Source organism: Mastacembelus armatus, chromosome 5, assembly GCF_900324485.2.
Source record: "Mastacembelus armatus chromosome 5, fMasArm1.2, whole genome shotgun sequence".
NCBI classification, from domain to species: Eukaryota; Metazoa; Chordata; class Actinopteri; order Synbranchiformes; family Mastacembelidae; genus Mastacembelus; species Mastacembelus armatus.
This window is the reverse complement of record NC_046637.1, coordinates 10,611,544-10,628,590: the sequence shown is the minus strand read 5'-3', so window position 1 is coordinate 10,628,590 and position 17,047 is coordinate 10,611,544. Positions and strand designations below refer to the sequence as shown.

The following is a 17,047-nucleotide window of genomic DNA, read 5'->3' as shown; positions in this document are numbered from 1 at the left end:
AGCATGCTCCTTACAATACCATATAAACTATAGTAAAAAGGAAGAATAAAATTACAATACAAAAAAAAACAACCTTTTAAATTACAAAAAATATGCTATGCTGATATTTAAAGCTGGAAACTATGAAATCATGAACCAAGGTGAAATACGTTTTGTTTTGTTTTGTTTTTTGTTAAATGAGCTAGTTTATCAGCTTTTCTTTTTAATAGTCATGTGTGTATACGTCAATTATGCAGAAAGAGAGTCACCAGTGTCTCTTTCAAAAATGTAGTTTCTCAGAAAACGTGGGAGTCATTATGTTACTGAAATGTTAAGTTCTGGTAAATTTACTGTTAAAACAAACGTATTTGGAATTAAATTTCTGCTGTTTAACTTTACCTGTAAACAAGTACCTGTATTTTCTGTGGGCACAATCAACTCAAAACTAACCTGGTAATTTACTTTGCTAGGATGAAACTTTTGGATTTTTTTTTAAATCTCTGGTAATCCAGCATCTTTACTATCTTGACCTTTCCTTAGCTTGATGTTGCACAAGTATGATAAATGGCTTGTGGACTATTTTTAACTGTATATTAGCATGTGCTGATGATGGCAACAAGATGGTTTTTGTAGGACTGTTAAAATAAACTCCAGTGCTTATGTATCCTAATGAAGAAACATGTTACTGTGTGCAACACTAAGACTGTTTTGTGTTTTCAATAGTATTTTGAAAACTAAAATCTACAGCACAGGGAAATAAGCAGTATTAGCCATGGGCTACCTGACAGTACTTCTTAGTAAGGTAATTTTGTGGCTGGTTTTGGACTTTTTATTGGATTTGTTGACTGTATAAATATACAGAAATCTGCTTTATTGACCTGTGATGGCTTTTATGTTCCAGGTGTTTTCATTCATTCTGTCTTATATAAAAATTCAGCTTGTGATGAGAAAATAAATCCCAGTGCAAGCAATTATATAATTGCATTTGTTAGTTAGTTGGATTGTTTGAGTGACATCGTCATCCTTGCTACTGTGTCACGATTCACTTTAACATTTCATCAGTGTGAACATGCACTTTAAGATTACATACTAAAAGGAATTAGTAAGGTTCATAAGTGAATTAATATATGCAAATTAGTGCGAGTGCCACTGTGTGTCTGGTTTAGTTGATCCCCAGCTGCATATGTTGGTTTGTGTTGCCTTTTGGATTCACTCACAGGCACGCAATAGACAACCTGCTGCCAGCACCCCCTACGCTTTTGTCTAATCTGCCATTTCACTGGGCTCTAGTTTGTCGTACAAATATAAAAGTGAATCTCAGCCCCAGAATGCACAGAGGCACATTAACTGGGATGGGTGCCTGCACACTAAAGCCCCAGACAACTCTGGGATTTACACTGGAATATGTTTTCCTAACTGTCTTAAGAGTTTGGTACAGAAGTTCTCAGAAAGCACATGAAAAACTTTGATGATGGTGACCTGCTGTTGTGTTTAAAAACAAACAAAATCTTTCATTACTTTAGCTCTTATTCATTCTAGTACTAAGACTGGGATTAGGTAACATTGTTGATGGACTCAAAAAACATTTGTGAAGTTGTCTCCAGAATGTCAAATGACATTTATTCTTTGGAGATAGTATTTAATAGTGTTTAATATAGACTTCTTTTTCAAGCTTCTTTCTACACCCTTTGCTGAATCTTTAGTTAATGCTACCACCTACTGGAATAAATACTGTACTGCCTACTATTATGGACCATAATAAGAGCCATGGATTTATGCCTGCTTGCATCTGAACAATCGCTGCTTGGAAAACTGTTACTGACATGAGAACAATTTCAGGAGTATACCACACAATAATGGCAATTTTATTAGCTTTTAAATATATGTTTAATAACAGTAGCATTTAACTACTTATTGGTCTGTCTGTATATTTCAGGTGTGGATTCTTTATCAGTGTGCATGTACAGTATATTGACCTTTCATATTTTATAACATTTATAGTTATAAATGTTATAAATGTCCCTTGCTTAGGGCTTCAAAATGAACATTGTAAATTGGGTTTAATAAAAGTAACTGACATAGACTGCCATGGAGAACTTTATTTTTTAATAATTCTTATTAACACTAGTATGCAACACCCTCTAATGGAAACAGTCCAAATTTTCTCTTGTTTTTATATGCAGCTGTCTGAATGTAGTATTTGTGACTTTGAGGGAAGAGTGCCTACTGTATACAAATGGTTAACCACCCTGAAAGATGGTACTGCCTCAAGGGGTGGCAAAATAAACTCTCACAGGTCATAAGATTAACATAAGAGAAAACACAGAGCAAAGATATTTCATGTCACCATCACAATTTGTTTATTTTTAAAACCTTTCTCCAATTGTGGCATAAAATATATTCACTTATGCAACTAAATTATTTCAATTATTCCAGCAAGGAAAATATACTTTATGGCGAGCTTTGCACAGCCGCTGGATTCTCTGTGATGTGTCAGGTAAACAAATATAACAAGGGGATAAAACAACATTGTTTTACAAACATACCTCTACACACATGTTGAAAATTATTGTTTTGATTAAAAGAAAACACCACATAGAACAGAATTCTTACTACAAGCTAATGCAGTTTCAAATAAAATGAACAGCTTACATTATATTGTATAATAATTCCGCTGTCAGTAAAGCAACCATGCAGTTAAATGATCACTATGAGGGCTTTTTGCTGTTGCTCAGTCCAAGAATATCTTCTTTGCATTTGTTTTGCCTTCTGTTTGTGCAAATCATAACTAAACAATAAACCTTTGGTGTTGGCACTAATGTGCAGGGCTGCAGTAGGATATATAGCACCCTATTTAAAAAGGAGGTAAAAGGGCTCGGTCTGGCAACCCTGTTCCTGTCAAAATCTCATTGCTGAGTTTGCCAGTTCCTGCGTGTTAAGTTGCACACTGACGTTAGCGTCGCTGCTTTTGCTAAAAGTTCAGCTGCAGACCGAACATGGCAGGAAAGAGGGCACTAGTAATCCTGTCCAAAGGTGCAGAAGAGATGGAAACGGTTATTCCCGTGGACATCATGCGCAGGGCTGGGGTTAGTAGCTCGGCGGACGTGCTGAACATGTTAGCAGCTAGCTCGCTAATGCATACACCAACACGGGTTAGCCTGCTAGCCTGAATAAAAAGTAGTCACCTCAGTTCATGATTTCATTTTAGCGTTTTATTGCTCTGGAGAGTTTTGTTAGGACGTACGGGCACTGCGAAAATCACGGAAATAGGCGCGGAGCAAGAAGCAGTACTAGCAACGAACTAATGTTAAGTGAACCTGCTAATTTTGCCGAGCTACTTGATCATTCACAGGTTAGATTTGCTTGAGTAGAGCTTTTTGCTGCTTTATAGTTTACTGTTGGTGCACTCACAGCCTTTACAGTGAGTGCAGACAGAGGCCGGAGTTAAATGTCAAAGTCCACCGTCATTGAAGCCCTCCGCCATTTGATAGGTTTCAAAATAAAAGTCCCCATAAGCCAAATACAGACAGGATGCCATGCTGTGCAGATATGCTAATGCTGTGCTTTTATATTTACTACCCAAATCTGTAGATTGCAGTCACGGTTGCAGGACTGACGGGCAAGGAGCCAGTCCAGTGCAGCCGAAACGTCGTGATCTGTCCAGATGCTAGCCTGGAGGATGCCAGCAAACAGGTTGGGCTCTGCAACCAATGTATAGTTGTATCCAAAAGATTGGGTCCTATTTTTATAGATCTTTGAAGTGAAAAGTAGTAAAAACTTCTGCACCAAACAGAAACTGAAAACAAACGCTACTGCACTGTTACTGATTTTATTTTATGGACCTAAAAATGTAAAAACAAAATTGGTTGTAATTCTGGCATGTGCACAGGTTTAGGTATGCCAGTGATACAGGAGATCCTCTATCTCTACTGCCATTAGGCTCTACAACACCATAACCAACGTCACACTGACTATTCTGTCTACTAACTTACTTAGTAACCACAAGATTAGCTGAATTTCCTTTCGAGGATGAATAATGTTTATCTTGTATTATTTATTATCTTAGTTTGGGCACCCTATTAAGTAAATACTTGATAACCCATACGTACCACAGTGGGGTTGTATAGTAGCCAGTGACACAAGACGCATTCCTGCACATTGCTAAATATCATGCAAAAATTAATAAAGAACTGCTTTATGAAACAGACCAAAGCTTTTGGATGCCCCTTACAGTCCCCAGACTTTAATTATATTGAAAGTCTGTGGGTGGATCTTAAACGTGCTATGCATGCAAGATACCCTAAACTATCTCAGAACTAAAGTGATCTGCAAGGAGGGTAGTTGAAAAATCCCCAATTAAGGACATTAAAATATAAAAATTTGCAATTTTCCATGTCACTGTACCTACAAACACTGTAAATATGCGTTTAAATGATGTGTAAAAGCCAGACTAAAGATTTTAAACCAGGTTAAGCATGCTGTTGATTTATTGTATGTGTAGGTTCAGTTTGATAAGACAAGTGATGGTTGGTGTTGATCAATGTCAAACATTCATCTATGATGGTCTGTCTCCCAGGGCCCTTATGATGTGGTGCTTCTGCCAGGAGGTATGCCAGGGGCCCAGAATCTAGCTGAGGTAAGAAATACTCATGAGGCATATAAATAGAGCCATCTCTTCACGTATTGCTTTGCTGGGGTTTTAAGACTAACTAGACCAGTGGTTCTCAAACATTCTTAGACACAATTCTCCTTTTAAAAGCAGATAAAATATCACAGCCACAACCCCAAAAAGAAGAAAATAATGTGAATGTGGAAAAAAAGTGCCTCAGTTGTAGAAATTGCTAATTTCATGAAAAATAGTCACTTAATAGCTTAGTCATTTGACAGACAAATAATTTACAACAACATTTTGCTGGTTACAATTTCTTAAATGTGAGGATTTGATGTGTTTCTTAACTGTGTTAGTGTTTTATTGGAAAATGTATATGGATACTAGAAATCAGTTAAATACAAATAAAGATACAATTTTGATTAAAATTCCAAACTTATATGTAGATTATTTATATTTGCCATGTGAAGATCTGTTTAAGTGAATAACTTAAATTGAATAAACTATTATAGATCAGAGTGATAAAGAGAGATAGAGAGAAGACATCACTTTGCTGTCTGGATGTAAATGTAAATCATAGCCTGACTACCATGAAAGTGTGGTTCTTTATATTGACATGTTCTCTATTATTCTTTATCACCCGTGTTCTTAAGTGTTGGCATAGAGTATTGTGTGCCCACTTTTTTTTAGTGTTTATTGAATGAGTCTGTGGTATTATTGAAATAGTGATTATGATGAGTTATCATGTGTTAAAACATTGCCAGTGTGTACTAATGGTTATAGCATAGTCAGCACTTACACTGTGTAATCACATGGTCTGTAAATGACTCATAGTGCATCTGGTTTCCATGCTCTCTTGCAGTCGCCTGCTGTGAAGGAGGTGCTGAAGGATCAAGATAGCAGAAAAGGCCTGATTGCAGCCATCTGTGCAGGTACAGTTTGTGAAAACAAACCGTCATAATTATACAGGATCAAATCTATCACTAATAGTGATACCTATCTGTGAAGTAAATTAAATCAAATTTTAAATGTGACATGATCTTAGGTTTGACCATCATATGGTTGCTTTTAATCAAATAGATGTAAACTACCCAGTTACAAGGTGCAATTTAGTCTGTTGTGTGCAGTTTAAATGGCACCTTCACTGAACAACTGTTCACACATATTTTTCATATCAAATCAAACCAGTTTGACAATTTACTGAAATAAATGAATACTATGTGCTTTGCTGCAATGTGACCCACAAATATTTTAACTAGAAACAGCACTAAAGGTATGATATTACTGTGCTAAACATAGCAAGCTAATGTTGGGTCAGTATATGGAATTTGGATTTGGTCATGACTGGAATTAATGATATTGGATAGAAATACTGCACAGTCTTTATATGTATATGGCGGTGGCTGCGGGGGATTTTCTAGACACACACTAGATGTGCCCGTCAAAATAGTTTATCACACACCTATCCATATTTTAGCAAACATGTTTCATTAAAGTATGGTCCTTTTGACACCCCTTTTCATTTGAAATGAAAGGGTAAGGGTTTGATTAATAAATGTCCTTGGGTGAACTCCCGTGCACTGACATTTTATTTGACTGATTCTGTATGTAGTGAAAGGACACTGGAAGGACGTTTTTTAATAGGAGCAAGGAACAATGCAGCAAAGTGAATTGAAGGGTGTCCTATAAAATGACTGAAGTTCTCAGAGGAATTTTCAGTTTAATGAACCTGCCAGCAAGAGGGCTAGATGCAAGTGTTACAAGTCTGACTCAACTTGAAAATTATGTTGTTTCGGCTCAAATGAGACTTGATTGTAAATTAGAACACAATGTTAAAATGAAAAGAAAATATCAAGATTATTTACCTGTTACTTTTCTTTTTGAGCGTTTTGTTACATACATTTATTAATTTTTATGATTCATCCTCAGAAAGATAGTGATCATTGTCCTTTGCTCCACATCTGCCTCGCTGTCTGCCTTGACCTTCTGACTTCTCAGAAGGTCTCTCTCTCTCTCTCTCTCTCTCTCTCTCCCCCCCAGCCTCGTGTCCTTTGGGTTGGGACTAGCTGTAACAAGAATAGCTTGGCTTCAACTGGCAGTCTTCTGTTCTGCCAGGGGAAATTGTAATCTTTAGACTGCATGGGAAGGCAGCCAAGGAGCATAATCAATAACTTTCTATTTATTAACAGTTTTTGGATGAGTTCACTGCAGTGCTAGGACATTTCCAAAGTTAATGCAGCAGCAGTCAGTGTGTTCAGCTCCTCCTTTTTTTTTCCTCTCTTCTTCTTCAATGTGGTGCAGAGTCTTTGGAGAGAGGCTGAAACTGTATACTCTGTGTGTATTAATAGAAACAATGGTGCAGGACAGGACACCATTAGGGCATAGTGTTGTCATCAGATATTTTCTATTTATGTCATTCATTTATAATGCTATCTGCAGTATTTAAAGTCAATTGTAAAATTTTGCTTTTATTTAACTGTATGATTTTCATATTATGCCTTTAAAGGAGTGATTTCAGGATATAGTATTAGACTGCATTTGACTACTCTGTTTTCTGAACTGCTTAACAATGAAACTCGGACTGACACCATCCACAGAACATGTTCTTGAATGTCACTTTCTAAGGGAAAGCTGTTAAATGAACCTTAAACAACTCTGCCCTTCTGCAGGTCCCACTGCTCTACTGGCACATGGCATTGGCTACGGCAGTACAGTCACAACACACCCTGCCATGAAGGAGAAGATGATGGCTGGAGGTAAAAAGCAAGTTAATGCAAACAAAAGGGTAGAAAATGTATTGACGTGTACACTTAGTGCTTTTAATATTTGCCACTGTAACTCACAACAGAGGGAATTGTAATTATTTGAAAGGGGCAGCAGATGGCGCTGGATTAGCTCTATCTTGCCTACAGAAAATCATGTCACTATGCTGCAGAGGGTAGCACACCACTCAGAGGTGAAAACGGATGCAGGAATTTGATAGAACATACTAGAAATGGGTCTTTAGAAAGGGTGATAGATTATCTGTGTGAGTGCTTACAGTATAGGGTGGTCTCTAACTTGTCTGGCTTTCAGCCTGTAGTTTGAAACTCAGGTATTGTGATTATCCTTATGGTATTGCTCTTTGTCTTTTTTTAGACCACTATAAATATTCAGAGGCTCGAGTACAGAAGGATGGACATTACATCACCAGCCGTGGGCCAGGAACCAGTTTCGAGTTTGCCCTGACGATTGTAGAGGAACTTATGGGGGCTGAGGTTGCTGCTCAAGTCAAGGCTCCTCTTATTATGAAAGACTGAGTGCATCTCTGTACACTTACACCCTGCAAGCAGCACTGTCCGCTATACAAATCTGGATCTACTGAGACAGCTAATGCAATGTGGCTGGCACGAAGAGTCACAGTCACTAGTGACAAATCATTTTCCCCAAGGAACATAAGGATGTTTCTGTTCTGACAGATTATTGTCTTTCACTGTCTAACTTGGCAATTAAAGGCATCCTTGTGCTATCTGAAACTGACATGCAATATGGATAATCGCTGCACAGGCTTTAGAAATGAGATGACATTGATTTAGTTTCATTGTAGTTTTTTTTGACAAATTGTTTGCTCATCATCTTGACAGCTTTCATTGTTTCCCTTATTAAAACCCTGTTGTGATGAATCTGATGAATTTGTTTGTCTTAGTCTGGTGTATAAATACTAGAGGTCAGCATGATTTGTGTTTCGCAAGTCTGTAGAGGTAGTTGATATCTAAATATAGGCTGCATAATGTAATGTATTGTGAGCATTACTTAGAACGCGGGAAAGCGAATCCGAATAGATTGGCAGGTGGCCTGGCCAATGAGAAGCCTCTGTCTGGCTGCAGTTGTATTGTAATTGACCAATAGTAGCCCTTCCGCACCCAAGAAGGGCAGGGCTTCGGGGTACCGCGTGGTAGTTGTGTCAGGGCAACAAAATCCAGAGGGTCTTCAGTCAAAAAGGAAGAGACGGATTTCGGCCAAGGTAAGACGAACTGTTGTGTGTGAAACCTACGCTTTTATCACTTCTGAAAGGTAGTTCATAGTGTTTAAAGTTAAGGTATCTTCCTGTCTGCTAATTAATGTTGGAAAATACAATTTACGCAACGTTAATCACGGCAAGTAGTGATTAACGTTGCGTAAATTGACACGACGTGTTATTGTTACCATCAGTTAGGGGCACGGCAGTAACACGGACAAGAGGAGCGTCGTTAAAACGCTGGGTTTTCCTAACTATTAATCTGTCTGTTAGCTTTGATTAGCTAGCTAAGTGCTGAGTGGTGAGCTTCAAGTTCGCCGCAAGCCGTGGCATAATGTGCTGACATCGGAGTATCGTTAGCCTGAGGTAACGTTCACTAACTAAGGTTCACAAATCAGACGTGTGGTTAGCCTGAGTACACACAAACAAACACGCGACCAATAGTGAAATCGGACGGACGTCGTTATCATTAAGAGCTCGTTCTGCAGATGTGACCCGACATAGAGACGCCAGTTCCAGAAGCTCCCCGTCCTCAGCAGCAGCCGCAGTCAGACTGTGCTTGTCTGTAGCTAACACAGTGCGGCAGAGGCCAGGTTAATTTGCCCATCAGTCCGAGACGGCACCGTGACAACGAGAAAAGGCGCCGTCAAACATGTGCAATAATCTGAAAAAGATCCAAACAAACGTGACCACTACAAATAATATATAATTTCACACATAATCTCGTGTTTAAGGTCACGTTGATATGAGTAACAGCTGTCATTATTACAATTAGCTACTCGTCTTCATAAAGATATTCACAGCTCTTGTTAATTTGAGATCGTACCTAACCCTGTCTGCATGAAGCAGCATTTCACACCATGATCTGGCTTAATCTCACAGTGATATCCTCATTGACATCAGGCCTGTCAAGATTATGCTCATCATTTTCGCTTGAGCACTTAATGCCTCTGGCTCTTCCTGTGTTATCACCACCTCTTTCAGTTTACATAGACAGGAAATGCAAGGCAAGTTCTTTTCTGGTAGGCTGCATTTTCATTTGCTGGGAAACTGCCTCTTAGTCATTCTTAGTAAAGCCAGCAGAACCACAACTAGTCAGGGGTCATTCGAATATTGTGGGAGGGCAACTCAAGTTGTACAACTAAACAAAAGTAAGCCAAAAAACACTGCAAGGCTCTATTCCCATTAAAGTGCATCAAGAGAACATTGTTTATTGTTAAAATCACATCATATCAAAATCCAAATAATCAAAATCAAGTGTGCACCTGTGTATGATTATTACTTCTGGGTACACTGCAAATAGGTTCAGGCTAGTTGTTTGCCCTTATGACAGTCTTCAGCAGTTTTAGTTGGGCAATGCCTGTCATGTTAAGGTCACATCACAGCATTTTGTGCCTGAGCTAGTATGTTTTTTAAATAAAGATTACATTTTGCCACTCCCTGGAAGACAAAAATCATTGCTTAAATCATGTCTTGGTGACAGTTGTGTAGCACAGTCTCATTAATGCTGTGTTTTTCAGTTGGATATTTCTGGAACGTTAACATTTTGCGCTGTTGCACATAACATGTTATGAATTATTCTGCTTGAGCAGCTGTACAGTAAAGAGCTTGAGGCTTGACTCCCTATTTCTGGATGGGGCAGAAGAGGGAGGGTTAGGGGGAGGAGGGTGAGGCTGAAGTCACTGAGACTGAGTCATTGGTTTAGCTAATGATGCAATTAGAGAGCTGCACTTTGCATCTCCTGATTAGATACACTACTTGCATTGGCCTGGAGAGCCTGGAGTGAAGGCTGAATTTGCTTGCCTGAGTTGCTTCAAACAGATACATTTAGAAGATAGACAATTTGGAAACAATTGGGATTTTGCCAAACATCACTCTTTTTTGTTTCATCAGAAACTAATTGATGGATTTGGCCACTGGGATTATTCAGATTAGGCTGTAAATTTTGCAAGATTAAGTCTCACTCTTATTGAGTTGTCCATATTGCTCTTGTAGTTTATATTTCCATAAACAAAATGGGCCTTCAGAGTTACGTTTTCATGTTTTGGTATGTATGTGACCGTACACCTTCTCATTATGTGCAATGACTTTATTAGTAATCGATTGTTGTCCAGACATGACAAATATACATTAAAGTTATCTGCATTTGTATTTTGTCAAGTACAAAGTACAGAAGTGTGTATAAAAATAGAATTGCAAACCAAACAGGAAGAATATTACCTTAATCAGCTTGTCTGTCTTATTGAATATGGTATTTGTTTCCTGTGTGTTTTTAGAGGTGAGCAAATACGGAGACAAGTGCAGATGCTCTGTAGTCCCCTGGTGACATGCTAGTTGTGCCGCACAGCTGTTTGATGTAGCTCAACATTCCTTCACTCCTGAAATATTTGGCAGTCACATCATTCATACAGTGCTCTCAAGAACCTTGGTGCTGCACGTATGGATATGTTTTATTAACCTTTATGAAAATGTTTGAGGACCGAGATGAACACAAGACATTTCTCTTCCATATCTTTACTAGATCAGGAGCTGATTCTGTGGCTTATTGTTTTATACGAGAAGTTACAGACTAATTCCTCAGACCCTGTGATTTTGTTTACTTTATGCCAGCCATTTGTTTTGTTCTCTTTGTGTGATAATCCCTGTGAGACCATGCAGAGGCTGAAGTACTAAAAGCCTAATATCCTTCCCCTCAAAAATACTGACTTCAATATAGACTGAAACAATAATCCTCTAGGTGTAAACTGTTGTATGTGGAGTAATGATAATTTGCAAACAACTTTTGTTCTCCTAATTTTGCGATTATTGGCAAAATTATTATTCGTAGAGTTAAACAACTGTGCTCTACCTGTTTAGACTAATTAGTTGGGAATAAGCCATCAGTCTTTTTCAAAACATTAAACCTTCTCTGGTAACTTCATGACACTGCTGAAATCACTGTGGTACCAAAAATCCAGTAGCTCAAAAAGTAGTTGTCGCCAAACCCACACACCAGCAGCAAAATATGCTCAATATGCTTTATCTGTAAATCCCTCGACTAAATTACAGTACTTGCTTAAACTGCTTATGTGCATACCTTAATGAACTAATGTGGGTCTCCATTAAAATGAGTAAAGCCAATCAAACTAAATGTTTTCAAAAGAAAATAGAACTTTCCTCACAACTTACTGACTTGGTTGTTTTATTGTCCCTGTGAGAAATGTAAAATGCAGGCAAAGAAAGAGTTTTTCTTTTAATTAATTAGTTCCTCTGTTAAAACTGATGTTTTCTGTTAGTGTAATTGAAATTCTGTCTTCTGTTAATACAGCACATTGGGCTACAATTAGTGAAGTATCTGAACTGAATTGGAAATGAACTGAATCAGACTTTATATAGCTGATAGTGAGCCATTAAAAATGCCCTGATCTGCGCCAATAACTGTCCAGCAGATTGCCATTTTATTAGCATTGATTCTTTCTGTACACCCGATGACCTTGAGCAGGCAAAGTTGAGTGTAGAGAAAGGATGGATGTTACTGTTCCTTGATGTGAAATGCAATTTTTGTAAATTTGCAGTCACTGTTTGGAGTCTCAATGTTCTTGCAATTGCAACAGGATGATATGGGTTAACATTAATGGGCTGTTTGTTTCTTAAACTGTCCAGCTGGTACTGCAAACACTCAAGCATCTGGCAAGATCACAAGAGACTCACCCTTTACCTTATGCAGCTGTCTGGTAAAGCTCCAGAGTGTCACATCCAGGTTAACAGGCTTACCTCACTATGAACACACAGCACACAGCTGATCATCACATCATTAAATATAAACATTGTTTTTGAGGGTGTTCATGGATGTCGGTGGGTGTGTGTTGGCTCACAGTTGTACAATGATATTATTTCATCTGTATCGTAAAAAGCAGCCTTAACTGTTTAAGATGTATTAGTGTTTGGAGGAATGAATAGAGTTCATCTGGTTTCCCTTGAACTCCCAGAAACTCTTAAGAAGTCGTTATAATTTGGAGAACCCTTGGTCTGGCCCCATCAGGCTGTCTTGCAGACACATTGCTATGCTTGGTGTCATGACTGGAGAAGAGCAAGTTGTTTAGCTGTAGTCTGGCTGGAAGAAGTAGTTGGAGATGCTGTGAGAGAGTGAGGCCAGGGACAGTGGTGCGCAACAGTGAAGCTGTGGCTTTCCCTTCAGGCTCTGGACAAAACATACTATAAACACACAAGGTGTGTTTTTTTTTTTGTTTGTTTTTTTTTTAATCAATTTTGTTGAAAATATAAAAACAACCAGGTCTGTCTCATTTTCATTATTACGTACTATGCCACACATCATTTTCAAATTACTGTTTTCTTGGATCTTCTTCTTTTCCTTTCGGCTGCTCCCTTCAGGGGTCGCCACAGCGAATCATCTGCCTCCGTTTAACCCTATCCTCTATCCTCCTCACCCACACCAACTATCCTCATGTGCTCCTTCACTACATCCAATAACCTCCCCTTTGGTCTTCCTCTAGACCTCCTTCCTGGCAGCTCTAACCTCAGCATAACTTTTCCCAATGTATTCACTGTCCCTCCTCTGAACTTGTCCAAACCATCTCAATCTGGCTTCCCTGGCTTTTTCTCCAAAACATCTAACATGAGCTATCCCTCTGATATACTCATTCCTGATCCTATCCATCCTCATCACTCCCAGTGAGAACCTCAACATCTTCAGCTCTGTCTCCTGTCTTTTTCTCAGTGCCACTGTGTCTAAACCATACAACATTGCTGGTCTCACCACTGTCTTGTACACCTTTCCTTTCATTCTTGCTGACTCTTTTGTCACACATCACACCTCAGCAGACACTTTCCTCCATCCGTTCCAACCTGTTTGCACACGTCTCTTCACTCTCCATTGCAAACCTCCACCTCTCGAGATTTTCCTCCACCTGCTCCCTGCTCTCACTACAGATGACAATGTCATCTGCAAACATCATGATCCACGGAGATTCCTGTCTAACCACACCTATCAGCCTGTCCATCACCACAGCAAACGAGAAGGGGCTCAAAGCCGATCCTTGGTCACCCCTACAGCACACCTTACCACTGTCTTACAGCTCTCATACATGTCCTGCACCACTCGAACATACTTCTCTGCCGCTCCAGACTTCCTCATACAAAACCACAGCTCCTCTCTCGGTACCCTGTCATACTCTTTTTCCAAATTTACAAAGACACAATGCAGCTCCTTCTGGCCTTATGCTTTCCTTTTTCCAGATGACACACCAAGTACCCTTCCTACCTGTCTCCCTGATCACTTTAGCTGTAGCTGTCCAGTCTTCTGGAAGAACCTCCTGACCTCCCAGAGCCTGTTTCAGCTCCTCTGTGAAAGCCACACGACACTCTTCCTTTTTCAACTTCCACCACTTGGTCCTCTGCTCTGCCCTTGTCCTCTTCTTCTTCCTCACCACCAGAGTCATCCTACACACCACCATCCTACGCTGCCTGGCTACACTCTCCCGAACCACTACTTTGAAGTCACTGATCTCTTACAGGTTGTAACGTCTGCACAAGGTGTAATCAACTTGTGTGCTTCTGCCTTCACTCTTATATGTCACCCTGTGCTCCTCCCTTTTCTGGAAAGAATGCATGCAAGGACGTACACTGTTGGTGAAATGGCCGAAGTCTAACAGCAAAGAGTGGGAAATAATCAACACAGAATTAAGCCTTATCCTACGTAGCATCAAAGGATCAGCCAAGAAGAAGCTAGAGAAAATGGGCGACCTTATCTACAGCTACGGAATGGAGAAATGTGGAGCGAGGGAGCAAGTAGGAAAGACATGCTTTCCGCCCCCAGAGTCCCATTGGCTGCAAGGAATTCTAGAAAAAAACTTTTAAAAGATAGGCGAAGGCTAAGAAAGTATTGGAGAAAAGTGGCAGTAGAAGAAAAGGAAGGCATTAACTTCCTTCAAGAGGACCTAAAGTCTCTCAAAACTCCGCAGAGCAGAAAGCCTATGGATACACCGTAAGAAGAAAGAAAAAACCAGAACCAATTTCTATAAAGACCCTTTTAAGCTTGTGAAAGGCATATTCGAGTAGAGTGGATCCCTGAAAACATCAAAAGACCAGGTCGAAGAGCATCTGAGAACTATACATACTGATGAGAAAAAAGATGAACCAGTCGTTGTGCCCACTTGACATCCCTCCAATATCACCACCACATCAGTTTGATATCAGCCCTCCTAAGCTGAGCGAAGTGAAGCAGGTAGTGAAAAAGGCGAGATCGGCATCTGCAACAGGCCCTAACGGCGTACCGTATAGTGTCTACAAGAACGCTCCAGATGTTTTGAAAAACATGAAAGTGGCATGGAATAAGCAAATCATCCCAAAAGCCTGCCGAAGAGCGGGAGGGGTGTTCATCCCAAAAGAAAAGAATTCATCCACAATTGAACAGTGCCGTCAGATAAATCTTTTAAACATTGAAGGCAAGATTTTTTTTCAGTGTGTTGGTACAACTGACACGGTATTTAAAACAAAACCACTTCATTGATACATCAATCGAAAAGGCTTGCATTGCAGGCTTCTAGGGATGCCTTGAACATAACAGCATCATTTGGCATCAAATTCAGACTGCAAAGAAAGAAAGGAAAGATCTTCATGTCTTGTTCCTAGATTTGGCCAATGCCTACGGCTCAGTTCCTCATTCATTTCTGTGGGCTGCCTTTGATTTTGTCCAGGTGCTGTAATCACAAATGTAGTGAAACAATACTTCCAGGATCTACAGTTTTGCCTTACAACATCTGGCTTCACTACAAGTTGGCAACTGCTGGAGGTAGGCATTATGGCAGGATGCACCATGTCCCCATTAGCCTTTACAATGACAATGGAGATCATTATCAGAGCTTCAAAATGGGTTGTGGGAGGAGAACAACTGACAACAATCCGAGGATGCAGTCATTTGAACAGCGGCCCCCTCGGGTGGTAGCAGGAAGGAAGTTGATTCCATCAGAAGCTGTTCAGAGTGCAAAGTCTGCGCTTCATTTCAGAGATGTGGTTGGACAAGTACAGCATGGAAGGGCAGGGTTCGGACTCATCCCAAAAACTTCTCTGTGGCACAAAGCAACATCAGCACAGAAGAGAGACAGCTAGTGGTAGAACAGGAGACAGGAGGCATGCCAAAGCCGTTTCAATGGCCAAGCAGAGGAGATGGACCAACTGGGAGGGCCTGGAGAAGAAAAGACATCTGGCAGATGGAGGGAGCGCGGCTGAGTTTTGTCATCAGAGCCACATACGACCTGTTACCCTCCCGCCAAAATCTGAAAGAGTGGTATGGAGAAGATCCCGCCTGTCCCCTGTGTCAAGCACCTGTATCCCTAAGGCATATTCTATCAGGGTGCGCTACAAGTCTCACCCCAGGGCGCTAAACTTGGCGGCATAACCAAGTACTTAGGGAGCTGGGATCAATACTGGAACATAAGCGAACCACCACAAACAACCTTCCACAAGTGTTGGCAGGACAGGTCAACTTCACAAATTTCGTACCAGCTAGCCAACATCAAGAGCATTGTACAACACCTAAGGATGCAAGCATCCTGCAGTCAGCGCGAGATTGGAAATTGGAAATGGACTTTGGTAAGAAGCTTGTGTTTCCCACAAAAATAGTGGCTACAACACTCCGGCCAGACATGGTCCTGTGGTCTCCAACGACAAAGCTAGTATATGTTGTGGAATTAACAGTACCATGGGAAGAGGGAGTTTAAGAGGCTTATGATCGGAAAAAGACAAAATATTCCGGCCTGGCAGCTAAAGTATCCCAAAATGGCTGGAAGACCAACATCTTCCCAGTAGAGGTGGGATGCAGGGGATTTTGTAGCAACATCTTCCACCAGTTTGCTGTGAAAAATAGGGGTGAAGTGTCGCTCTCTCCAAAAGGCCATTTTGATCCAGAGCCAGTTACTGCTGAAAAAAGCAGTAACTGCTGAAAAAAGCAGTAACTGGCAGTAACTCAGGGAGAAGTACATGCAGAACCCATCAGGGAGATGGAGGTGGGTGCACCTGGGACGCTGTGTACACCGCTGAGCCTTCTGGAGACATAGTGGGCTTCAATCAATGAAACATCGATGAAGGAGGGTGCCCACCTTATGACCCCAATGACATTAACCTTACCCTCCTTTAACCGCTCCACACCAACTGCTAATATCAAGAGTTTCCTTCTAAAGGGATTGAAACATTTTGTCCTATTAGCTTTACAACACTCCTGCCCTTCCTCTTCTCTCTTTGCCTACGAACACTCCTTCCTCCTCTCCTTCCTCGACCAACAGTAGTTAAATTTCCACTGGCACCATGTAGGTCAACGGCACCCTGTAGGCCAACAGGACCAGTGGCGGTCGTTGTTAACCCGGGGCGCGACTGATCCGGTGTGGAAGTCATATTTGTGATTCGCATGCTTGATTTGGCTTAGATTTTACGTCGGATGCCCTTCCTGACACAACCCTCTGCATTTA

The 17,047-nt window shown here is 40.3% G+C and overlaps 2 protein-coding genes across 3 annotated transcripts in view; both read left to right on the top strand.

The window, feature by feature from the left end:
- Positions 1–2,871: 2,871 nt before the first annotated feature.
- On the top strand, positions 2,872–8,255 carry park7 (parkinson protein 7). Its single transcript, XM_026305822.2, has 6 exons — positions 2,872–3,065; positions 3,571–3,672; positions 4,556–4,615; positions 5,451–5,520; positions 7,258–7,344; positions 7,727–8,255. The coding sequence occupies exons 1-6, from the start codon at positions 2,976–2,978 to the stop codon at positions 7,885–7,887; spliced, it is 570 nt and encodes a 189-aa protein (XP_026161607.1). The 5' UTR covers positions 2,872–2,975; the 3' UTR covers positions 7,888–8,255.
- Positions 8,256–8,494: 239 nt separating this feature from the next.
- kcnab2a (potassium voltage-gated channel subfamily A regulatory beta subunit 2a) overlaps positions 8,495–17,047 on the top strand; it is a 74,249-nt gene continuing 65,696 nt past the window's right edge. For both annotated transcript variants that reach the window (XM_026305839.2, XM_026305836.2), the window contains exon 1: positions 8,495–8,591. The gene's annotated coding sequence lies outside the window, so the exon portion shown is untranslated. The remainder of the gene's footprint in view (positions 8,592–17,047) is intronic.